The sequence below is a fragment of the Carcharodon carcharias genome, chromosome 9 (assembly GCF_017639515.1).
Source record: "Carcharodon carcharias isolate sCarCar2 chromosome 9, sCarCar2.pri, whole genome shotgun sequence".
Taxonomy (NCBI): domain Eukaryota; kingdom Metazoa; phylum Chordata; class Chondrichthyes; order Lamniformes; family Lamnidae; genus Carcharodon; species Carcharodon carcharias.
In genome coordinates this window covers 53,717,771-53,744,089 of record NC_054475.1, presented here as the reverse complement: position 1 = coordinate 53,744,089, position 26,319 = coordinate 53,717,771, and the positions used below count along the sequence as shown (strand labels likewise).

Below are 26,319 nucleotides of genomic sequence, written 5' to 3'. Positions count from 1 at the left end.
GTGTTCTCTGGTGCTGATGTACACAATGTGAGAATCTTCTCTGCTGCTGATGTTCACAGAGTTACATTGTTCTCTGGTGTTTGTAGTACACCATATGACAGTGTTCTCTGGAGCTGATGTACACAATGTAATAGTATTCTCTGGTGAAGTTGTATACAATGTGACAGTATTCTCTGGTGGTGTTGTACACACTGGGACAGTGTTCCCTTGTCCTGAGTGAAAGTGCTCTCTAGTGCTGATGTACACAGGTTGACAGTGTTGACTTTTGCTGATGTACAGTCTGAAGTGTTCACTTATGCTGATGTACACAGTGTGACAGCATAGTCTCCTGCTGATGTACACAGTGTGACAGTGTTCCCTGGTGCTGATGTACACAGTGTAACAGTGTTCTCTGGTGCTGATATAGACAGTGTGAAAATGTTGTCTGGTGCTGATGTACACAATGTGAGAATCTTCTCTGCTGCTGATGTTCACAGGGTTACATTGTTCTCTGGTGTTTGTAGTACACAGTGTGACAGTGTTTTCTGGTGCTGATGTGCACAGTGTGACTGTTTTCTGTTGCAATTATGCGATATGTCAGTGTTCTTGGATTGCAAAGTAAACAGTATGATACTGTTCCCCAGTGCTGATGTACACAGTGTGACCGTGTTCCCTGGTGCAGGAATACTCAACGTGACAGTGATCTCTGTTACTCATGTATACAATATAACAGTGGTCTCTTGTCCTGTGTGAAAATGTTCTCTGATGCTTATGTACACAATGTGGCAGTGTTCTCTGGTACTGATGCACACAATGGGATAGAGTTCCCTGGTGCTGATGTACACAATGTAATAGTATTCTCTGGTGCAGATGTACACAATGTGACATTATTCCCTGATGCTTATGTGCACAATGTGACAGTGTTCTCTTGTCCCGTGTGAAAATATTCTCTGATGCTGATGTACACAGGATGACAGTGTCCTCTGATGCCGATGTACACAGTGTGACAGTGTTCTCTTGTGCTAATGTACGCAGTGTGTCAGTGTGCTCTGGTGTTGTGGACACAGAGTGAGAATGTTCTCTGGGGCTGAGGTACACAAGTTGACAGTTTTCTCTTGTGCTGATGTACACAGTGTGACAGTGTTCTCACATGCTAATGTACAAAGTGTAACTGTGCTCTCTTGTGCTGATGTACACAGTGTGACAATGTTCCCTGGTGGTGACGTACATCCTCTGACAATACTCTTTGGTGCTGAAGTTCACAATGTAACAATGTTCTCTTTTCATGGTGTACATAATGTGGCAGTGTACTCTTATGCTGATGTACACAGTGTGACAGTGTTCACTGGTGCGGGTGTATACAGTGTGACAGTGTTCTTTTGTCCTGGTATACACTGTGTGACAGTGTACTCTTATGCTGATGTACACTGTGTGACGGTGTTCTCTGGTGCTGGTGTACATAGCGTAACAATTTCCCTTGTGCTGATGTACCCAGTGAGCTAGTGTTCTTTTGTACAGATGTACACAGTGTGACAGTGTTCTCTGGTGCTGATGTACACAGCGTGACAGTATTCTTAGGTGCTGATGTACACAGTACAACAGTGTTCTCTGATGCTGATGAACACAGTGTGACAGTGTTCTCTGGTGCTAATGTACACAGTGTGGCAGTACTCTCTGGTGCTGATATGTAGCCAACTAACTGACTGAGGACTTGGACTTTGGTGGGAGGCTAATTTTAAGTGTTAATTTTTGTTCCTAAATTTTGCTTTTAAAACTAATCTAGCCTATCATTAGCAGTAGCTGGAAAGTACTGTCTGGGCAGGCTAAGTTCATTCTTCCTTACAGTTTAGACAGGGTAAACTCACTTTCAGCTGTCGGAGTTGAGTAGTTCATTAGCTAACTGGTTGAACTTGGCTACTGTAGCACCAGTTCAGTTTACTATAAATTCAGGGTTCTTTAGTGCAGCCTTGGCAAATGGATCGTAGCTGAGCTAACTGAGTGAAGACTTGGAGTTTGGCGAGAGGGGAAGTTTGATGAAGGAGTTGTTCATTGCCTCTTTCTATCATTCTCACCGCATAGAAATTGATTCTTGCTCTACTACAGGGAAAGGAGCTGGCTGTTTGGTGAGTATCTTGTAAGTTAGTAAGTTCTATTCTATCTCTAAGGTTTAAAATAGGACATGATTTTGTGGTGAAGTTTATAAAATATATAGGAAAGCAACATAATTAAGTGATTAATATAATTAAGTAATTATTTGAAACACATTAAGGATGGCAGGACAGGTGATGTGTCAAGGCTGCAGCATGTGGGGACTCCTGGATAACATTGTGACCCAGGGCAAACACATTTGCAGTAAGTATTTGTGGCCTGAGGAACCTCGGCTCAGAGACATTGAGCTGGAGGCTGAGCTGCAGACTCTGCAACACATCAGGGAAGAGGAAAGTTACCTGGATGCTTTATACTGTTAATCTGTTAATTAATTATGGTATTAGCACGTTAGAAAGGGATGACCTAACTTCAGGAAGCCAGGATGTAGAAGCGGTTTGAGTTGAGATGAGGAATGATAAAGACAAGAAGTCACTTGTAGGATTGGAGTACAGGCCCCCTAATTGTAACTACACAGTAGGACAGAGTATAAAAGAAGAGATAATGGGAGCTTGCCAGAAAGGTACAGCAATCATCATGGGGGATTTTAATTTACAGATAAACTGAAAAAATCAAATGGACAAAGGGAGCAAATATGAGGCATTCATAGAATGTTTTCAGGATAGTTTCTTAGAACAGCACATTCTGGAGCCAACCAAAGAGCAGGCTATGCTAGACCTGATATGGAGTAATGAGATTGGATTAATTGATAACCTCTTAATGAAGGCACCCCTAGGTACCAGTGATCATAATGATTACATTTTACATTCATTTTGAGGGAGAAACGAGTGCGTCCAAAACTAGTATTTTAAACTTAAATAAGGGCAATTATGAGGGCATGAAAGTGGAACTAGCTAAAGTGAACTGGCAAATGAGGTTAAGGGATAGGTCAATAGTAGTTCGGTGACAGACATTTAAAGGGATAATACAGAATACGCACAAAATATACATTCCAATGAGAAAGAAAAATTCCAAGGGGTGTGCCCACCATCCGTGATTAACTAAAAAAGGTCAAGACAATACCAAACTTAAAGAAAACGCATATAATTACGCAAAGACAGGTGGCAGGTCAGAAGATTGGAAAGAATGTAAGAAACAGCAAAGGATGATGAGAAAATTAATAAGGAGGGAAAAATTAGAGTATGAGAGAAAGCTAGCTAGTAATATAAAGATGGATGGTAGGAGTTTCTGTAGATATTTAAATAAGAGAAGAGTTAACAAAGTGAGTGTTGGTCCTATGGAGAGTGTGTTGGGGGAATTGATAATGGATGAATTAAACAGATCTCCACTATGGAGGACACAAGTAACATCCCAGAAATAGCTGTAAATCAGGAAATGGAAGGGAGGGAGGAAATCGGGAAAATCATAATCACCAGGGAAGTGGTATTAAGCAAATTGTTGGGGCTGCGGACAGACAAATCCCCAGGTCTGGATGGACTTCAGCATAAGGTCTTGAAAGAAGTGGCTAATCAGATAGCTAATGCACTGGTTTTAATTTCCTAGATTTGGGGAAGGTTCCACTAGATTGGAAAATAGCAAATGTAACTCGTTTATTCAAAAGGGAGGGAGACAGAAAGCAGGAAACTATGGACCAGTTAGCCTAACATCCATCATAGAGAAAATGTTACAAGCTATTATTAAAGATGTTAAAGCAGAGCACTTGGATAAGCTCAAGGTCATCAGGCAAAGTCAACATGGTTTTGTAAAAGGGAAATCATGTTTAACCAATTTATCAGAGCTCTCCTAAGGAGTCACAAATGCTGTGGATAAAGGGGAACTGGTGGATGAACTGTATTTTCATGTCCAGAAGGCATTTGATAAAGTGCCATATCAAAGGTTATTGCAGAAAATAAAAGCACATGATATAGGGGATAATATGTTGGCATGGATAGAAGATTGGCTAGCTAACAGGAAGCAGAGAGTTGGCATAAGTGGGTCTTTTTCTGGTTGGCAAGATGTGACGAGTGGTGCGACACAGGGACACATCCACCACTGTTTCAAAATAAGGGGTCACTCATTTAAGACAGAGATGAGGTGAATTTTTTTTCTCTCAGAGGGTATTGAGTCTTTGGAACTCTCTTCTTCAAAAGGTGGTGGAAGCAGATTCTTTAAATAAAACCATAAGATGTAGGAGCAGAAGTAGGCCATTCAGCCCATCGAGTCTGCTCTGCCATTCAATGAGATCATGGCTAATCTGATAATCCTCAACTCCATTTTCCTGCCTTCTCCCCATAACTCTTGATTCCCTTACTGATTAAAAATCTGTCTATCTCCCTCTTGAATATATTTAACGACCCAGCCTCTACAGTCTTCTGCGGTAAAGAATTCCACAGATTTACTACCCTCTGAGAGAAGAAATTCCTCCTAATCTCTGTTTTAAATGGGCATCCCCTTACTGTGAGATTACACCCTCTGGTCCTAAACTCTCCCCACAAGGGGAAACAACCTCTCAGCATCTACCCTGTCAAGCCCCCTAAAAATCTTATATGTTTCAATAAGGTCGCCTCTCATTCTTCTAGATTCCAATGGGAACAGGTCCAACCTACTCATCCTCTCCTCATAAGAAAATCTCTCCATTCCCGGGATCAACCAAGTGAACCTTCTCTGGACTGCCTCCAATGCCAGTATATCTTTCCTTAGATAAGGGGACCAAAACTGTTCACAGTATTCTAGGTGTGGTCTAACTAGTGCCTTGTATAGTTTTAGCAACATTTCTCTATTTTTATGCTTCATTCCCTTTGAAATAAAGGCCATCATCCCATTTGCCTTCCCTATTACCTGCTGAACTTGTATGTTAGCTTTTTGAATCATGCACAAGGACTCCCAAATCCCTCTGTGCTGGAGCCTTCGGCAGTCTTTCTCCATTTAAATAATATTCAGCTCCTCTATTCAACCTGCTAAAGTGCATAATTTTCCATCTTTTCCCACATTATACTCCATCTGCCACTTTTTTGCCCATTCACGTAACCTGTCTATATCACTCTGTAGACTCTTTGTGTCATCCTCACCACTTGCCTTCCCATCTATTTTCCTGTCATCCGCAAATCTGGCAATAGCACATTCACTTTCCCTATCTAAGTCATTAATATATATTGTAAATAATTGAGGTCCCAGCACTGATCCCTATGGTACTCCATCCTGAAAATGGCCCCCTTATCCCAACTCTCTGTCTTCTATTAGTTAGCCAACCCTCTATCCATGCTAATATATCCAATGCCATGGACTCTTATCTTATTAAGTAGCCTTACGTGTGGTACCTTATTGAACGCCTTTCAGAAATCCAAATATATTACATCTACTGGTTCCCCTTTATCTAGCCAGCGAGTTACCTCCTCAAAGAATTCTAATAAATTTGTGAGGCATGATTTCCCCTTCATGAAGCCATGATTAGATCTGCTTGATTAGATTATGTAATTTTAAATGCTCTGCTATAACATCCTTTATAATAGACTTTAACATTTTCCCAATGACAGATGTTAAGCTAACTGGCCTAAAGTTACCTGTTTTTTGTTTCCCTCCCTTTTTGAATAAGGGTGTCACATTGGCAGTTTTCCAATCCTCTGGGACTTTTCAACAATCTAAGGATTCTTGGAAGATTACTACCAGTGCATCCACTATCTCTGTTGCTACTTCCTTTAATATCCTATGACGCAACCCATCAGGTCCAGGGGACTTATCCGCCTTTAGCCCCATTAGTTCCCCTTGTACTTTTTCTCTAGTGATAGTTATAGTATTTATTTCCACCGCCTCTTTTGCCCCTTGATCATTTTGTATTGGAATGCTATTAGTGTCTTCTACCATGAAGACTGAAGCAAAGTATTCATTCAACTCCTCTGCCATTTCCTGGTCCCTCATTATTATTTCCCCAGCCTCATTCCGTAAGGGCCCTACATTCACTTTGGTCTCTCTCTTCCCTTCTATGTATTTAAAGAAGTTCTTATTGACCATTTTTATATTACTTGCTAGTTTATTCCCAGTTTATTTTCTCCCTCTTTATTATTTTTTGGTCATCTTATGTTGGTTTTTAAAACTTTCCCAATCCTCTGGTTTACCACTAATCTTTACCACATCGTATGTATTTTATTTTAATTTGATACTTTCCTTAACTTCCTTGGTTAACCATGGTTGGTTTATGCCCTTCCTTGAATCCTTCTTCCTCAATGGAATATATCTTTATTTTGAGTCATGAACTATTTTCTTAAATGTAGGTCGTTGTTCATCAACCGTTTTTTTCTGCTAAAATTCTATCCCAGTGCACTCCAGCCAACTCTGCCCTCATTCCTTTGTAATTATCCTTATTTAAGTTTAGCACAGTTGTTTCCAACCCAAGTTTCTCACTCTCAAACTGAATGCTAAATTTTACTATATTATGGTCACTGTTTCCAAAGGTATCTTTTACTCTGAGATTATTTATTAAACCTGCCTCATTATACATTACCAGATCCAAAATAGCCTGATCCCTGGTTGGATCCACAACATATTATTTGAAGAAACTGTCCTGAATACACTCTATGAATTCTTGCTTGTGTCTGTCTCTATCAATTTGATTTTCCCAATCTACATGAAGATTAAAGTCACCCATGATTAATGTACTGCCTTTTTTACATGCCCTCATTATCTCCTGATTTATTCTCTGTCCTACAATATAGCTACTGTCCGGGAGCCTATAGACTACTCTCACCAATGTCTTCTTCCCCTTGTTATTTCTTACCTCCACCTATATGAATTCTACAACTTCCGATCCAAGGTCATTTCTTGCTATCATACTTATCCCATCTCCTACTAAAAAAGCTACCCCACCACCCTTTCCTTCCTGCCTGTCCTTTCGAAAAGTCACATACCCCTGAATATTTAGTCCCAAGCTTCGATCTCCTTGTAACATAGCTCCATAATGGTTATAAAAGCATGCCCATAAACCTCTATTTGTGTCGTTAATTCATTAATTTTGTTTTGAATACTACGTGTATTTGAGTAAAGAACTATTAATTTAGCCTTTTTACCATTTTTTTCCCCCTTTGACCCTATTTGTTGCTTTTTTTTATGTTTGAACACTCTGCTATTCCTATCACACTCTGGGTATCATAATCTAAATAGCTGCCCTGCAAAGCTGCCATATCCTTTTGCTTTATAAGCCTACATATCCCCTCTCCAGAACCCTTCTCCCCTCTATTTAGTTTAAAGCCCTCTCTACAGCCCTAGTTATTTGGTTCACCTGGGTACTGGTCCCAGCACGGTTCAATTGAAGCCCGTCCCACCAGGACAGCTCCCTTCTACCCCAGTACTGGTGCCAGTGCCCCATGAATTGAAACCCATTCTTCCCACACCAATCTTTGAGCCACACATTTAACTCTTTGCCTTTATTTACTCTATACCAGTTTGCTTGTGGCTCAAGTAGTAATCCCGAGAGTCTTACCTTGGAGGTTCAGCTTTTTAATTTAGCTCCTAACTGTTCAAATTCATTCAGCAGAATCTCCTTTCTAGTCCCATCAATGTCATTGGCACAAGCGTGGACGATGACAACTGGATCCCTCCCCTCCCACTCTGAGCTCCTCTCCAGCCCTGAAGAGATGTCCTTAACCCTGGCAGGTAACATAGCCATCGGAGCTGATGCTCATGGCTGCAGAGGACAGCGTCCATCCCCCTAATTGTACTGTCCCCTACCACTAATGTGGTCCTATTTCCTTCCCCCACTTGAATGGCTCCTTGTACCATGGTACCATGTTCAGTTCACTCATCTTCCCTGCACTTCCTGCTCTTGTCCACACAGCTTGCAAGAACCCTGTAACCGTTGGACAGTTGCAGGGGCCAAGGCTCCTCGAAGGCTACCCCCTGGGACCCCATACCTGCTTCACCTGCAGTCTGACCCTCCTGTCCCTGATCACAGACCAAATCTGAATGACCTAATCTGAGGGGTGTGACCACCTCCTGGAGCAAAATTTCCAGATAACTTCCCCCCTCCCTGATGTGGCACAATGTCTGCAGCATGGACTCCAGCTCCTTAACTCAAATCTGAAGTTCCTCGAGCCATAAATATCTGGTACAGATGTGTTCCCTCTGGATCACCATGGTGTCCAGCAGTTCCCATATGTTGCAGCAGCAACACATCACCCATCCTTCCATCACTATCATATTTTATTCAAATTATTAATTACTCTAGTATCCCCGCTCTTTACACTTTATTATAATTATTTTTCATACACAGGCAGAGCTAGATTGATTCTTGATTAACAAGGATTATCAGGGTAGGCAGGAATGTCGGGCTGAGGTTACATGCAGATCAGCTATGATCATATTAAATGGCAGTTCAGGCTTGAGAGACAGGGTGGCCTAATCCTGCTCCTAACTCATATGTTCGTATGATGTACACAGTGTGAAATGTTCTCTGGTGCTGATGTACACAGTGTGACAGTGCGCTCTTGTGTTGATGTACACAGTATGATAGTTTATTCTTGTGCTGATGTACACAGTGTGACAGTGGGCTCTTGTGTTGATGTATACAGTGTGACAGTGTTCTCTGATGCCAATGTACACAATGTGACAGTGTTTTCTGGTGCTGATGTACACAGTGTGACAGTGTTCTCTTTTGTTGATGTACACAGTGTGATAGTTTATTCTTATGCTGATGTACACAGTGTGACAGTGCTCTATTGCGTTGATGTATACAGTGTGAGAGTTCTCTGGTGCTGATGCACACAGTGTAATAGTGTTCTCTGGTGCTGACGTACACACTGTGACAGTGGTCTCTGGTGCTGATGTACACAATTTGACAGTATTCTTTGGAGCTGATGTACACAGTTTCACAGTGTGCTATTGTGCTGATTTACAGAATGTGGCAGCTTTCTTTGGTGCTGATGTACACCATGTGACAATGTTCTCTTGTGCCCATGTACACAACGTGATGGTGTTCTCTGGTGCTAATGTATACAGTGTGACAGTGTTCTCTTTAGTTTTTAGTGCACAGTGTGATAGTGTTCTCTTGTGCTGATGTGCACAGTGTGATAGTGTTCTCTGTTGCTGATGTACATAGTGTGACAGTGTTCTCTGGTGCCAATGTCCACCATGTGACAATGTTCTCTTGTGCCCATGTACACAATGTGACAGTGTCCTCTGGTGCTGATGTACACAGTGTGAGATTGTCCTCAGGTGTTGATGTACACAGTGTGAGATTGTTCTCTGGTGCTGATGTACACAATGTGAGATTGTTCTCTGGTGTTGATGTACACAGTGTGAGATTGTTCTCTGTTGCTGATGTACACAGTGTGAGATTGTTCTCATATGCTGATGTACACAGTGTGAGGATGTTCTCCCAAGCTTAATTGCAATTTTACATTGTTCTCTGGTGTGTGAATAGATAGTGTGCCTGAAATGTGTCATATTTGTTATATGCAGTGTGACATTGTTCTCAGTTCGAATTACTTAGTGTGCTGTTGCTTTCTGGTCTTTGAAGTACACGATGTAACATTGTTCTCTTTTGCCTTAAGAGTGCATGTGTCAATGTTCTCTGTTGTTTGAAGGGGACAGTATGGCCTATACCGCCATTCATGTAAATCATGGCTGACCATCTACCTCAGCGCCACTTTCCTGTACTTTCCCCATATACCTTGATATCATTAGTATCCAGAAGTCTATCAATTTCTGTTTTGAACGTGCTCAATGATTGAGCTTCCAAAGCCCTCTCTTTGATAGAGGATTCCAAAGATTTAGCATCCTCTGAGTGCAGAAATTCCTCTTCAGCTCAATCTTAAATGGCCTGCCCATTATTCTGAAACTGTCCCCCCTGGTTCTAGACCTTCTCCTCCCCGCAGACAGGGGAACACCCTACCTACATTTACCCTGTCAAACCCTGTAAGAATTTTGTAAGATTCAATGAGATCACCTCTCATTCTTCGAAACTCTAGAGCCCAGTTTCCTCAATGTTTCCTCATAAGACAATCCTGCCATCCCGGGGATTAGTCTGCTGAACCTCCTTTGCACGCCCTCTATTGAAAGTGCTTTCTTCCTTAGATAAGGAGACCAAAACTGTACACAATATTCCAGGTGCAACATCACCAAGGCTCTATACAATTCCAGCAAGACATCTTTACTCCGGTACTCAAATCCCCTTGCCATGAAGGCCAACAAACCATTTGCCTTCCTAATTGTTTGCTGCACCTGCATGCTAACTTTTAGTGACTCATGAACAAGGCCACCCAGGTCCCTTTGGACATCAACACTTCTCAAGCTCTCAGCGTTTAAGACATACTCTACCTTTCTGTTTTTTTATACCAAAGTGGATAACTTCACACTTATTCACATTATATTCCATATGTCAAGCTCTTGCCCACTCACTTAGCCTGTTCAAATCCCTTGAAGTCTCCTTAAATCCTCCTCACAACTTACATTCTCATCTAGTTTTGTGTCATCAGCAAATATGGAAATATTACATTTGGTCTCACATTGAGGTCACTGATGTTCAATGTGCCTTCAAGTCCTTACAGTACAGACTGAATCATGTGCTGAAATAACTTAGTTGCTGAGTTGACTCCCAAGTTAAGCCTCTTGTTTGAAACAACCCAATAGAATGGAGAATACTGTAAAATACCTCAATACTTCAGCAAGTTTGCTTTGATGGTAGCCTGCATTGAGGTCAAGTTTTGAGAATTGTTTAGCACCATTCACTTTCTCTATGGTATCATTGATTGTCAGTGTCAAGTGCCTTTCTTGGTTTGGTGAATGCATATCAACCCTGATTCTAATCTATTTTTCCCTTGGTTCCTTGACAACTTTTATGGGTGAGACCCAAGGGGTAGGCTCATTCCCAACTTTCTCAATAATATCAATGTCAAGTAAGTGCTGAAATTCTTACCCTATCTTGTTACAACCACAGCAGATGTTAATTGCTGCGCAAACCAAATCCCAGGGGGAAACTTGGCTTACAGGACATACCCGTTGTTTTGTATTCTGAAAGTGAGAAGAAGATGTACTGATCTTAGCAGCAAGAAGTCCGGTAACACTTTTAGGGTTTTAAAAATTAAAAATAAAAGTTTTATTAACAAGAATAGAAGAAAACTTAAACATACAAGATTATAATTACACAGTTAAAAATTAGTCTTACAAAACATTCCCTCAAAAGGACTCTTCACTTGGTCAGACCCACAAGTAAACACCTTCCAGGCTACACTCCCTTATAAATGTTTAAGTATAAAAATCCAGTAATGTTACTCAAGGCAAACTGCTGTAGCTTTAATAGAGGCATATCGCATGATTACTTAAACTGTCTCCCAATCTGCTGTGGAAATCCAAAACTTTAGAATGAGACTGCTTTTCGCAGTCCAAAACTTTTCTGGCTTGACCAGATGGCTGATTCAAATGCATCTTTTCCCAGCCCAGAGCTATAGCTAATAGCTCCCAGCTCAGCTACAGTAAACAGCTACAGCTCACAGCTACCTTAAGTTTTCCACAGTGACTCTAAAATACCTTTATTTCCCCTTTCTTCTCAGGTTCCCTTGTTTTCACACCTCTTTGAAACTTAAATCCTTCCAAATATAAAATCTTTCATGTTTCTGCTTTGTCTTTTCTTCTTTAGCTGGTATCTGCATATGGTAGCTTTAAATGGACAAAATGCACAATACAATTTTCAATACATTATAAAGTAACATAGTGAAACAATGTTCTCTGTTTTTTTTAAGTATACTGTGTGACAGTACTTTTTAGTTTGACATTGGTTCTCTGCTGTTTGATGTACACAGAGTGATGGTATTTTCTAATGTTTGAAGTGTACAGTGACAGTGTACTCTGGTGATTGAACTTGTAACAGTTTTCTATGATGCTGATGTATACCATGTGACAGTGTTCTCTGGTGTTTGAAGTACACAGTGTGAGTGTGTTCTCTAATGTTTGAAGTACACAGTATGACAGTGTTCTCTGGTGTCCGAAATATACAGTGTGACAGTGTTCTCTGGTGTTTGGAGTACATAGTGTGAAGTGTTCTCTGATGTTTAAAGTACACAGTGTATGGACAGGCACCAATCAATATATGGAAGATTTTGGAGCTATGTAGAAGATGGTCACCTTTCTCTAAGCATTGGTCTTTAAGAGAGATTTGGAACTAACAGTTAATGTGGTTGCAGAAGAGAATGTCAGAGGGTAACCCATAGTCTGATTCATACTGTGGCTGCATTCTCCAACTATCCTTGCATTACTATAGTTTTCCTCCAAGAATATGATTTATACCAGCCTTACCTTGAAGTTTGTTATTGTCGAAATGACATGCCGAGTGATGTCGGTGACCAGTGTCTTTCAAACTTTCCCATCGTAGCAACAGTTGATGAAATTAGATGATGCAAATGGAGCTCATTAACATGTCAAGTGTAACAGAGAGGAAGCAGAAGCAAAAGTAGACTGAGCAAAGAATCCAAGTTTAAGAAGAGGCTGAGTCTTAGTAACAGTTGAAATAGCTCTGATTTTACAGTGGTTAGTCAGCCTCTTCACTGTTTTTGTCATATAACATTTTTGTGCTTCTTACAGGTTGTCAAGAAAGCAGGCATTGATGACGAGTCTCCAATGATAGGTGATAAAGTGCATGTCCATTACACTGGGACCCTATTAAATGGAAAAATATTTGATTCAAGTAGAGAGAGAAATGAGCAATTTGTTTTTGATCTGGGAAAAGGTAAGTGCTTTCTATTAACCCTAGCCATGTATTGCCTGATACTGTAGCCATGTACTGTCTGACACTGTAGACATGTACTGACTGATACTGCAGAAGCTAAATGAAAGCACAATGGTTACTATTGGCCTTCTGTAGTCTAAATACAAGGGATGGAGCTTTATGGCTGCTAGATGTCACACAGTAAACAGTGCAACTTCAGCCATTTTCATTGATAGGCCAAGATTTCCTGCTCTTGCACTGTTCCTGAAGGATCTACCATTACCTCCTTCTATTTTTAATCTACATGCTGCCCCTTTGGTGATGTCACTAGAAATCACAACATCAGGTTCTATCTGTATGCTGACCACAATCAGATCTCCCTCATTACCATTTTTCTCAATCCCTCCAATGCCTTTGATTTGTCACACTGCTTCTTCTACAACTATGATTTAATAAGTAGAGTTTCCCTCGAGACAAAGACTGAGGTCATTGCCTCCGGTGCCCACCACAAACTCCATTTCCTAATCACCAAATCCATCCCTCAGCCCGAATCCCTACATGGCCTCACCCTCCCTCTTTCTGTAACCTCATCTTGCCCTGCAACCCATCACCATCACTGCTCTGCCACAATTCTGGCCTCTTGTCGATCCATGAGTTCTTTCACCACACCATTGGAAGCTGGGCCTTTACCTGCCGGAGGTCTGAAATTGCCCCCATAAACCTCTCTACCTCTCCTCCCATTTTAATATTTTCCTTCAAACCTACATCTTTGCCAAAGCTTTTGCTGATCTGTCCTAGTACCTCCTTGTGTGGCTCATTGAGAGCTTTTGTCTGATAGTGCCTTGGGACATTTTACGACATTAACAGTGCAATATAAATGATAGTTGTTATTGATGTTGCATTCTCTAAAGGACTAAATAGCCAATGTGCAGAAGACAGGCTGGTGTAATCTTCCCAGGGAGGTGTGCAGTTGCCAGTGAGGTTGTTTGCAGGTGTTTAAGGAGTTAATAACCCCGAAATTGGTGTTGCGTTGAGATCCCAACATCATTCCACCCTCTTCCAGGTTTCCCTAGGGCAGAATTGAAGATGAGTAAAAAGCCTCCTTGGATCTTACTGATAATTTATTGAGGTCATGAGAAAGGCCTGTTTTAAGCCTCAATTTAGGATTTGCGGAACTGTCAGCAACACACCGGTATCACCGAGGTCAGTACACAGTAGGAAGACCTTCTTCAGTGAAACTGACAAGCTGGGAAGCCTTTGATCAGTTACACTGAAGAGCTCCAGCCATGGCCATTGAGAGTCTGCTGTTCAAAGCACATCTTCTCTCAAAGAATGCTATCACTTGGCAGGTGATTACCAACATCTTGGAAGTCACTTCGCCTGGTCCAGCACTTCAGTCACCTGCAGCTGCACTCTCCTGCTGTCAGCCTTCACCACAGCATGGGAGCAGTTTATGCAGCTCCATCTTTCACCTCTGAAAAGAGGCAAAAGCAGAGACCACACAACTACAACTGCACTGGCAACAGCAAAAGCAATACCAGCAGCAGCACCAAACACCTTCTCCACAACTGCATGCTGCTAAACCAGGCAGAGGGGATAGACAAACATCCAACTGGGAGGAGGCAAAACCCCGAACACAGGGTCAACAGGCAGAGGGTCAACTTTTCCAACATGTGTGAGCACCAGTGCCTCAGGAGGCTTGGGTTTTCATGCCAGGTTGCTTCTGACATCTGCAGCTTCCTGGACCAAGACCTCCTTCCCAGTGGACCAGGCAGGCACTGGTATTGCCTTGGCAAAGCCTGCCAGTTAGGAAATCTGGTCCCCAATCTGAAAATGGTCCTACCATTCTGGCAGGGGCTAAGTCTAGAAGGTTTCGCCCATAGTTCCTGCCATTGTATTCCATAGAGAAGAAACAATGGCTGCACGTAGCTGCGTCTGTCCAATTCTTTCCTCTCTGAAACTACAGAGATGTTGCCTTCTTTAGACATAGCAGCAGTGGGATCACAGGACACCTGACTATTGCGCCAACAAATATTTGGAGGAGAGAGTGAGGCAGATGTAAGAAAATAAATTCAAAGGAGTTGACCAACTGACTTTGAAGAATATTCTCCAATAACATCTAGTGACCACTCTAAGTCTACTGACCCTTTCTTCTCTCCATGAGGAAATGTTCTTGCTACAGCTTTCTGCTTTAAAAACCCAATTGCATTCATAGCTGGACCATTCTGACTGCCTGCGTGTTTCTGTCTGTTTTAACTCCTACTCATAGCCAGAAAGAGATCCATCTGTGTAGCTTTGTTAGACAAGATAGGAGAACAAATTGCTTCTTGTTTACATTCTTTGGGAGAACAACTGGTGTTAGCATAATAACCCCCTTTTGTCTGGCTGCTTTTCTTTTCTTACCCTGTGTGAATTATTTAAAGGTTCAACATTTGAAACAAAGTTCTCATTTTCCTCTCCTACAGCCTGGCTCTCCACCAAATCCTTTCTGTGGAAAAGTAATCGAAAATCTCCAATTTCCTTTTCTTTGTCCATGGGATGTGAACATCGCTGGCAAAGCCAGCATTTGTTGCTTATCCCTAATTGCCTTTGAGAAAGTGTTGGTGAGCTGCCTTTTTTAAACTGCTGTGGCCCATGTGATGTAGATACTCCCACAGTGCTGCTAGGGGAGTTCTAGGTGGTAGGGGTCACAGTTTTGAAGATACTGTCAAAGGATGTTTGGCGGGTTGCTTCAGTGCATTTTGTAGCTAGTACACACTGCAGCCACTTTGCGCTGGTGGTGGAGGGAGTGAATTTTTAACGTGTTTATTGGGTGCTGATCATCCAAGGTACTTTATCCTGGATGTTGTGAGCTTCTTGAGTTTTGTGGGAGCTGCACTTATTGAGACAAATGGAGAGTATTCTGTCACACTCCTGACATGTGCCATGTCCAAAAGGGGATTCAGGAGGTGAGCTACCCTCCACAGAATTCCCAGCCTCTGACTTGCTCTTGCAGCCACAGTATTTATATGAAATAGAAGTAGAGCCTTTTCTCATCTCCTTTACATTGAGGTATTTTCTCATCACCATTGCTCTGCCACTTTTCACTGTTTCATTTGACATTAAAACAAACTGACGTTGGTTGTACATTGGTAAAGCTAGAGGTGCCAATGGTTGGCATTTATGACTTTAGAACAGCTTCACTATCATTGAGTAAGGTTTGCCTCCATCACTGATGCTGGCTCTCAGCCTGAAAATGTCACTGGGAGGTGGATTAGAGAAATAAGAAGGACTAAGAGATAAATGAAAATACAAAATGGAACCCGTATTAGCACTTTTCATGCTGGACACCAGGGATCACCATTGCACCATAGCCAATCTTAAATGAGAACTCTTTCAAAAGACTAGGGACTGGTTACAGAAAAATATTGGCCAATCAAAATAATTGTCTTGCCACAGGTGTGACTATGGTGACAATTTTTTGATCACATGCATTAATTTTAATTGAAAATGCTTTGCAAACAACACAAGTAAAAAAAACTTCACGTGTATGCTTGTTCAACAAACATCTACCAACATTCAGTGCAAAACGTTTACTCTTTCTGTTTTGCCAAAGATTACATCTCTGGCATGAACTTATCAGATACAGCACATCTTAGTGCAGTTTTAACTTTTGATCCATCAGTTGCGAGCGGTAGTTTGACTTCCTGAATGATTTGCTGAGAATGTTTACTTGCTCAACAAGACTGGCTGTCCTCTCTATCAAGAATACAGTTAGATGCTGTTTATCTTTTACTATGTGTTGGGGATGTTCATCATTGGTTGGGTTTGATTTCTTCTGCTAACCTTCAACTGAATGTTCTGGCTGGTCCAGCTGATCATGATTACAGCTCCCCTCTCTATATAATGCTGCTGGGGTTTCTGTGATGCTGAAGTCCAGCATCCCCACTCCATTTTAGCAAATAATCAAAAGTAACAAAGCAAGCAAAAGAGGCACAACAATAAATTGGCCCAGGCCTTCCGATCTGCAGATGGTCGTGCACTGTGGGTACCCCGGAAAATGCGCTAGGGGATCATACAGAAGTCCCAATGCAAGGATTCTGTGGGAATTGCCCAAGGAATTTGGACTTCCTACGAGCAATTCCCCTGCATCTACAACCCTCTGAAACTCTGGGCAGAATTGTCTTGCCAGGCGGGCGCACGCCTGACCCAAATGGAGCAAAATTGTGCACGATGACGTCAGGCAACGTCCCGACGCCATTGTACACTCTCGCAACATTTCGCTCGGCGGGCATGCACAAGAGGTGGCAGCACACCTGCCGACAAATAAGAGGCCTATGAAGAGCCTCAACCAATTAATTAAATTGGATTTTTCACTGTCCATCCAGCTGTTCAGTTTTTAGGCAGGCAAAAAGGCCAAGCAGCCTTTGGATTTTTCATGAAACCTCATCTATGGGTGGGATGAGGTTTCCAATAGGAAGTAAAAATAAAATAAGCCTGTAATATGTACTTGGAACTTTATTTCATCTCAGCATGGGTCGTGAGGTCTGCCCATGATGGATACTGGGTGAGTTGGCATGGAGGGTGTAAGGGAAAAGGGTGGTGGGTGAGGTGTGATGTGTTGGTGTGAATTTCCACTAAGTTTGTGTAGGAGCTATAAAGTGTTATGGGGATGAGGGGGGGGACATGGGTTGGCACAAACTGGCACTAAGTTGGAATGGAGAGTATGACAATACATTGGGGCAGGTGGAAGGGCATGAGGTGGTATAGAGGGTATGAGGGACCATGGGGAGGGGTGTGTGGGGGGCATGAGGTGGTATGAGCATGGATGGACATGGGGAGTGTGTTGGGAGTGGGGGGGTGTAATGGGTGAGGGCTAGAGGACTTTACTCTTTTTATTATAACTAGAATGGTGTCCCAGAGCACGAAGGTGGACTTTTTAAACAGCCCGCCTCAGCACTCAGAGACTCCTGTGCCTGTCTCCACACTGTTTCCGGGGGGCGGGGTGGGTGGCGGGCCAAGCTCCAGTTAGTAGCCATCCCCCTCCCAGAATGAAAATCAGACCAATTGGGAAGTTTCCCCCAAGTCAGGTTTAGGGAGTTGGGTGCAGAGAAAATTTACCAGAATTGTTCCAGGGAAGGTGAATTTTAGCCAGAAGGGGAGGTTGGAGGAGCTGCAATTGTTCTCCTTGGAGCAAATGTGATTGAGGGGAGATTGGATAAAGGTATACAAGATTATGAGAGGTTTGGATCATGTAGACAAGGTAAAACTGTTCCAATAGTTGATGATACAAGGACTAGGGGAGACAGATTTAATATTTTTGGAGAAGAAATGCAGGGGCAAAGTGAGGGTAAATTTTTTTATGCAGCGAACAGTAATGATCTGGATCTTGCTGCCTCTGAGGTTGGCGCAAGCAGAAACAATCAATGATTTCAAAAAGAAATTGGATTGTCACTTTCAGGAAATAAAGTTGCAGGACCACGGGAATAGAACATGGAAATGAGGCTGACTGGATTGCTCAATGGATTGCTGGCATAGACTTGATGGGTCAAATGGTCTCCTTTTGTGCCGTTAAATGGCTCTATGACCCAGCCCTCTGTATTACCTAGCACAGAAGCCTGGGGCCTTCAGCATGACCAAGGCACTCAGTACACCAAGATCTGGTTAAGCCATATGCAGGAATCTGAAAGCTGGCACATAAACCGTGCACAAGGCTTTTTAAGGTCCCATTCAGATGGTTCGTTGCCCCCCCTCCCCCACCCCATTGCCACTGCCACCCTCATTAACACTGTTTTCCTGAGGTAACTGAGAAGCAGTCCTGGAGGTCCTAGTGGATCTGCCATGTCATTCTTCCTTCTTGCTCCCCATCTCTATTTTGTCTCCCTTGCCCCTATTGCCAGCCTTGCCCCCTCATTATTAATGGTCTGTTCTCTTTCTTCACTGGCTGATGCTGTCGAACAGTTCAGCTCCAGCACTGCGTGGACCCAGCGCTCACCCAGTGTGACGCCCAGTTCATGGTAGCAGATGAGATTGTCTCATTTGTGCCTATGCTCATGCAGCACTCTGTATTATCAACCCAACTGCTTCCTCCTACAGATGTAACTGACTTGACAGAGAGCAGTAAATCTTGGGCTTGACAGTAACAGATGCCACAGCTCTTCATTGTAAAAGGTTTGCTTATTGGCCTCTCACCTACTGGACCATTGTTCTTTGCTCAGAAGGGAAATGAATCATGGAATCAGACAGCACAGAGAAGGAGCCTAATTAGCCCATTGTGCTTGCATTGGCTTTTTTGAAAGAGCTAACTACTTTCATCGCTCTTTCTTCATTGTCCTGTAAACTTTATCTTGTCAAGCATTCCCTTTTAAAAATTATGACTAACTCTGCTTCTGCCACTCTTCCAAGCAGCCCCTTTTGGGTCATGACAAAATGTTGTGTTTAAAAATATTTGTAAAACTGTCTCACCGCTGGTTCTTTCACCAATTATCTTAAACGTGTGCTCTTTTGTTACTGACCTATCTGCCAGTGGAAACACTTTCCCATATTTACTTCATCACAACCTTCATAATGTTGAACACTCTTAATAAATATCCCCTTCTTCTCTGCTCTAAGGAGGCCAATCCAAGCCTCTCTAATCTCGCCACATAATTGAAGTCTCTCTCCCTAAGGAAACCAGGTGAGCTTCTGATATGCAGAATGCTCAGATGCACTGACACAATAAATATCTGACCGACCTAGGCCCTTTCTTTACCCATTACTTTTCTTTCGATTATTGTGCTTTAGCAGACTGATCCCTGGTTCCAAATCTAGATAACTGATATTCCTCCTGCCTGCTGTCCCAGTCCCTGAGGAGTAAGTCCGTCTCTGTGAGGCAAATGAACAGCCCTGACTCTCACCTCTGAGCCAGAAGGTTGAGGATTCAAGTCCCAGTTCAGTGACCTGAGCACAAATATCTTGTCTGACACTCCAGGTGGCACTTTTATAGCCAACAAATCCTTACTATTATTGCAATGTATTTACAGCACAGAAATAAGCCATTCAGCCCAACAAGCCAATGCCTGTAATCATGCTCCACACAAGCCTCCTCGTGCACCCCATCAAAGTATTCTTCTTTTCCTTTCTCCTTCAAGTGCTCATCTAGTCTCCCCTTAAATGCATCCATGTTATTTGCCTCAACTAAGCCCTGTGGTGGCAAGTTTCACATTCTAACCATTCTCTGATAAAAGAAGATTCTCCTGAATTCCCTATTGGATTTATTAGTGACTATCTCATGTGTATAGTCCCTGGTTCAGGGCACAAATAACTGGAAACATCTTCTCCACGTCTACCCGATCAAATACTTTCATAATTTTAAGACCTTTGGTCACTCTCCAGTCATCTCTATTCTGAACAGCCTGTAGTTTTACCTAGAGCACACAGTCTACAGCGGTTCAAGAAGGCAGCTCACCGTCATCTTCACAAGGGAAATTAAGAATGGGTAACAAACACTGGCCTTGCCAGCAATGCTAACACCTCATGAAAGAATATATTTTTAAAAATGAAAACCTTTAAAAAAACTGCTACGTTGAGACTGTGTATGTTACCAATTCATTGTTGTAGAACAGGAAACAAAAATTCATTGTTTACTGAACGTATTTAAATCCAAGTTCAATATCCTGAATAGAAATACAAGTAACCAAAAGATGTCCTGGGTGAGTGAAACTAAAAATGAAAAGCAATTTTCAAAGATTTATAAAATTTGGTGATAGATAATAATAACCTTTATGATCATAATACACATTTCTACAGGATGATGAGTGCTATGGTGTGTTACAGATCGCTCAGTCTGAGTTGCTATTACAACATGCACTTTTACGTGCATATTGTAGTCTATAGCTACGAATAATGATGGTAGAGGCTCCAAAGTTCTTTCCATCACATGGCTGACCAGGAATCTCTCCCGCCCTTACCGCCATTGGCATATTAGAGGATTTGCAGGTTGATGATCAACCTGTTTGGCCATGTTGTGAATGCACTTTCCTTATGGCATCAAGCCCTGAGGTGGGACTCAAATTCAGAGCTCAGAGGTAGAGATGTGCCTCAAGGCCTATGCTGCATCATTAAATACTCGAGTCATTGATACTGAATGAGCCCTACTATAGGAAAGTTTGCATTCTTTTTATTCGTTCATGGGATGTGGCTAGGCCAGCATTTATTGCCCATCCCTAATAGCCCTTGTTTAGAGGGCATTTAAGAGCCAACTGGAGTCACATGTAGACTAGACCAGGTAAGGATGGCAGATTTCCTTCTCTAACCAGATGAATTTTAACAACAATTATCTATGGTTTCATGGTCATCATCAGACTTTTAATTCCAATTTATTGGATTCAAATTTCAATCATCAACCATTCAAACCCAGGTCTCCAGAGCATTATCCTAGAATGCTAGCCCAGTGACAACACCATTATGCTACCACATCTGTAGGGTACTGTAAGTTATTTTGACTTTGACAATAACATCTAGGTTCCTACAAACTAATCAAATCCCACCAAATGGGGAAAGGAAAGGTAACAGCAGTGGCATAAGTAGTGTTTGCTCAATTAGAATAGGTCTTGAGGTGTTTATTTCTGTATTTAGAGTTAAGTTTTAAGTGTTACCTGCATTACAACAATGATCACAATTCAAAAAGTATTTCATTGCCAGTGAAGTGCTTTGAAATGTCCGGTGTTCTGAAAAGTGCTATATAAATGCAAGTCTTTCTTTTTGCATAAACATGGGGTGGGGGGGTGGGGAGCGGGGGTGGGTAGATGCACATACCAGACTGAGAACATTTTGTGAAACTGGGGCCAACTTCAATATTTACTCTGTCTAACCCACTGCTGAATTATCCACACAAGGATGATATCAGTTACTAGTTAATGCGGAATCGATATTCACTCCTTGCTCCTTGAACATTGGCATTGGCTTCTTGTTCATACAAAATGTTAACAAAAGTTGCAGTCCTGAAACAATTTCCTGGTTTATGTTTAACTAGCTCTGTGCAATGAACACCCCATAACATGTGCCTGATGAAGATTAACTTAGCCAATGCTACCTTGTGTATTTGTTGTCTGTCAGCTGCAGTAAATCATGCTTTCAGCAGTAGAAAGCTGCAATAACAGTTTCAGATGATATGTGATATTTGAGGTTAAGAAACACAAGCTTTTTAATGCTGACCCAATGGGTAATAAATTAAAATAAAAACAGAAAATGCTGGAAATGCTCAGCAGGTCTGTGGAGAGAGAAAAAGAGTTAATGGATGAGATTTTATTATGAAGAGATATTGACACAGATCTTCTGGCCTCCAGATCATTGGACACCGGATGTACCCCCCACAATGCATGTTGGGACCCTGTGGTAGTCCTGACGCTCTGAGCTCTGTGGAATTTTCTGGGAAGTTTGAACTTCCAATGTGCAATTCCCCTGCTCCCTGGAGTCTCTGCAAATATCTGCAACTCTGAGTTCTAGTCAAAAACTTGGGACAGTTCTGATGTACTTATATGAATAATTACCTAGGAAATATTAGACTGATTAAAACCTAGTCTAATTCCTGGGTAACTATACAATTGATTCTCCCCCAATCACTCACGCTGAAACTCTGACTCCCATCTTGATGCCCCAACTAACCCGACCCCGCCCCCCCCAACTACCTCCTCCTACCCCACATCAACACCCCTGACCATCTCTCCTGACTACCCCTCCTGACAACCTACACTCTGGCCAACTGCCTACCCCCACCACCTGCCTAACGCCTGACCCGACCCGACTACTCCCTGGCCCAGCTATCCAATTGTCATGTTGCTATAATGATTTAAAGGCTCCCATCACTCATGTTCTTGCTTTGTTCTTCTCACAAAGACAATGTCATTGGCAATACAGGTGCACCTTGCCACTGTGCATGTAATGCAGTCCATATGAGCTTGAAAGAGATCCTGGCTAACAGATAGCCCAAAATTTGTTGAAAAAGTATTGTCTGAATGGGGTATGAAATGTAGTAAGCTCTTGGGGTTTCTCCACGGGATGTACTGACCATCAAGCTTCAAGAAGAATTTTGCACCTGCAAATCTCAGATTTAACTCTTCTAACATGAGTATTTTGTAAGGACAACATTTCAAAGCTGCGTTTAAATGTTGTGGATTGAGGCATACTCTCAATGATCTGTCCTCCCTTATGACATGTGATTGAGCCGCACCAATCTGTGTGCTCTTGTACTCTTCTCATGTTTCTGTCTTTGTCCATTTTATTTATCTTGATCTTCAATTTGTCTTGTATGTGGATGCTGCACTTGTGTGGTGGATCAACTGACAGAATTGATTTGCATTCTCCTGCAAGCGTAATGTTGCAGCTCCCTTGAAACTGTCAATTTTGTCAAAACATTCTCAATATTTTGTTGTTAGGTCATGAACTGAGGTGACAGGAATAGTTTCTGAGGTTGATCTGTCATGTAAGGTCTGACTGATTATAAGAATTGTTACTAGTGCGAGGTTATGGCATGCCGGTAAATCTGCAAATCACTGGGCCTTTAGCCTCCATGATGTAGAATATTTGTGACAACCAGAAGGATCGATTGTACTTGCATCTCCAGGACTATAGATCCTGCACATGGACTAAGTGAACCGTTGTGAGCTAAAGATTTCACAGCAGTAGGCTTCACCATGGCCTTTCATGTCTTTTTGTATTTGAGGGGTAGAAAGTTGGCACTTGCCTCTGTATCAATCTTGGCCAATAATGAATAATTAGCAACTTTCTTAGGACAGATAATTTAAATCTTGGCAAACACTTCAGATGGCGTGATGGCATCTCTGCTTTCCATGAGATTCATGGTGTAAAACGTGTTCACCGCTCTTCATCTCATTGTGCAAGTCGTCATTTTCTGGTTTGTCAATCACCTCATGTACATGTTCCTGACAGGACACTACATGGTCATTCTTATTGTTTGAAGTTACTCATTGTATACTGTCTATTGTGTCAGTGCTTGGCTCTTTGTATGTGTTCTCCAGTCCACTGGGGAGTTTTACTTGGAGCTGGTGTGTTTGGTCACCGCCTCTGTACCTTCTGACACAGCGTGCTTGGCTGGTTCCCCGGGCAGCAGCAGGTGCACGGCGGTCTGGATCTCCCGGGAGCTAATAGTGCTGCGCTTGACGTAAGCTTCATCAGCGATGCGCTTGAAACCATTGTTCACGAACGCGTTCATGATGCTTCTGGCTTTGGAGGAGATGCCGATGTCGAGGTGAACCTGCTTCATCACTTTGTAGATGAAAATTTGAATTGTGTGGTAATCCAACAATGATTGCCACTCCTGAGAAGATCCAGACCAATAATTGAAAAATACTGTTTCAACATTACAATAAGATTGAAAACTGTTGAACACCCTCACGTTGTAAAAGAGACTGAGGGGTGAGTTGACTGATTCCTTGCTCCCAGCTGGAAGCTATGCTTAAGGCCAATATCAGAGAATCAGGGCTACAAGTCTCATATTGCTGTGACCCACATTTCCTTTGATTCTGCTGGGAGTGGGGTTCAGTAAGTCCATCCTTTGTAACATAGATTGCGTAGAATTACATGGAGTATACTGCATAGAAGCAGGTCATCATAGGAACAGGCGTAGGGCATTTAGCTCCTTGAGCCTTTTCTGCCATTCATTTGAGCTCATGGCTGAACTGCGACTTAACTCCATCTAGCTGCCTTTGCTGATATGCCTCAGTACCTTTGGATAACAAAAATCCATCAATTTCAAATTTAAAGTTAACAATCGATCTATCATCAATTGCCATTTGTGGAAGAGTTCCAGACTCCTTCAGCTCTTTGTATGAAGAAGCGTTTTCGAATTTCACTCCTGAAAGGTCTGCCTCTAATTTCTCAGCATTGACCCCTAGTCCTAGACTTCCTAACAGAAATAATTTCTCCCATCTACCTATCTGTCCCACTTAATAATTTGAAAACTTCAATCAAATCACTGCTTAATTTTCTAAATTCCAGAGAATGAAACACTAGTTTGTTTAATCTCTTTTTGTAGTTTTACCCTTTGAATCCAGGCTTCATTCTAATAAACCTATGTTGCACTCCCTCCAAGACCAACATATCCTTCCTAAGGTGTGGTGTCCAGGACTGCCCAACTGGTCCATGCCGGTATTTGGGCTTCAAGCAAACCTCCTCCCCTATACTTCACGTAACTTTTTCAACATATCCATCCATTCCTTCCTCCTTCATGCATGCACCTAGATTCCCCTTAACTGCATCTCTGCTATTTGTCTGAACTACTCTGAGTTCCACATTCTAACTACCTTATGGGTAACGAAGGTTCTCCTAGGTTCCTTGTGAATTTATTAGTGACTATCTTATATTTATGACCCTAGTTTTGAACTCCCTTACAGATGGAAACACCTTTTCTAGGTCCCCTTCATTATTTTAATGACCTTTTTGAGGTTGCCCCTTAATCTTCTCTTTATGAGAGAAAAGAGCCAGTATATTTACACATTTAGACACTGTATGGTTTTCAGAAATGTACTTCTTTTTATAGGTCAAGTGTTGAAAGCGTGGGACATTGGAGTGGCTTCGATGAAGAAGGGGGAGGTCTGTCAGTTGATCTGTAAGCCAAACTACACCTATGGGGCTGCAGGCAGTCCACCTAAAGTTCCTCCAAACTCCACACTACTGTTTGAGGTGGGTTTTCCTTTTTTGATGTCTATTGCATTTCTGCCTTGATATCTAGCTGCTATAATACTCTAGAGATAGAAGGACCATCGCCACCTTCTCAGGATAACTAAAGGTGGACAATAAACACAGCCTTGCTAGTGTCATTCATAGGAGTGCTCATTTCCCTCCTTTAGGCCCTGAAAGAGTTGCTCCTTCTCGGAGCTCATTTTGTCCTCCCTCTGTTATTGTTTGCTCTCTCTCAAACTCTGTAAAGTAGCATGTGAATATTCAGAGACTATTGGTTTTCTGTTCCGGCTGCCTTCCTGGTCATATGGGTAGTTAGTCCATTCTATTGATGGTCTTCTTCTTGTAGATATGAGTGCACTTTTATTTCTTCTCACTATCCCATTCTCAGTCTCCACAATATGAGATCTTGGACTTTGTCTTTTCCAGTTCTTGGCTTTCTCTATCCTTGTCTCTAATCCAGACTGATTCACCTAGTTGAAATTCTGGTAACTGCTGCATTTTATGGTGATGATTGTAATTCTTTGTCTGATTTGCATGATATTTATCTTCCTTCTCCCTTGCTCTCTTGATGGCAGAGGTTTTTAGACATGGCATGAGTGTATGTGGAAGAACAAGAATTTGAGTTTATAGTCTTCTTCCCATCAGAAGTTCTGACGGAACTAATCCGTTCTGAAGTGGTGTGAAACGGTAACTCGACGGTGCTAAGTTGATATTGTCACTCTTTTTCACCAAAGCTTTGACTGTTCTTACTGCTCTCTTGGCCTCATCATTTGCTTATGAGTACCTGGGTGAACTAGTTATGTGGACAAATCCATAGTCTTCCATAAATTTTTTGAGCGCTTCACTCACAAGCTGTGGATCACTGTCTGCAATGACAAGATCTGGAATGCCATGTGTGGTAAAAA

The 26,319-nt window shown here is 42.1% G+C and overlaps 1 protein-coding gene across 2 annotated transcripts in view; it reads left to right on the top strand.

Moving 5' to 3' along the window:
• LOC121281895 (peptidyl-prolyl cis-trans isomerase FKBP5-like) overlaps positions 1-26,319 on the top strand; it is a 257,052-nt gene that overhangs the window by 169,088 nt on the left and 61,645 nt on the right. For both annotated transcript variants that reach the window (XM_041195034.1, XM_041195035.1), the window contains exons 2-3: positions 12,631-12,775; positions 25,272-25,414. In XM_041195034.1, the coding sequence (XP_041050968.1) occupies positions 12,631-12,775; positions 25,272-25,414 (288 nt within the window). The remainder of the gene's footprint in view (positions 1-12,630; positions 12,776-25,271; positions 25,415-26,319) is intronic.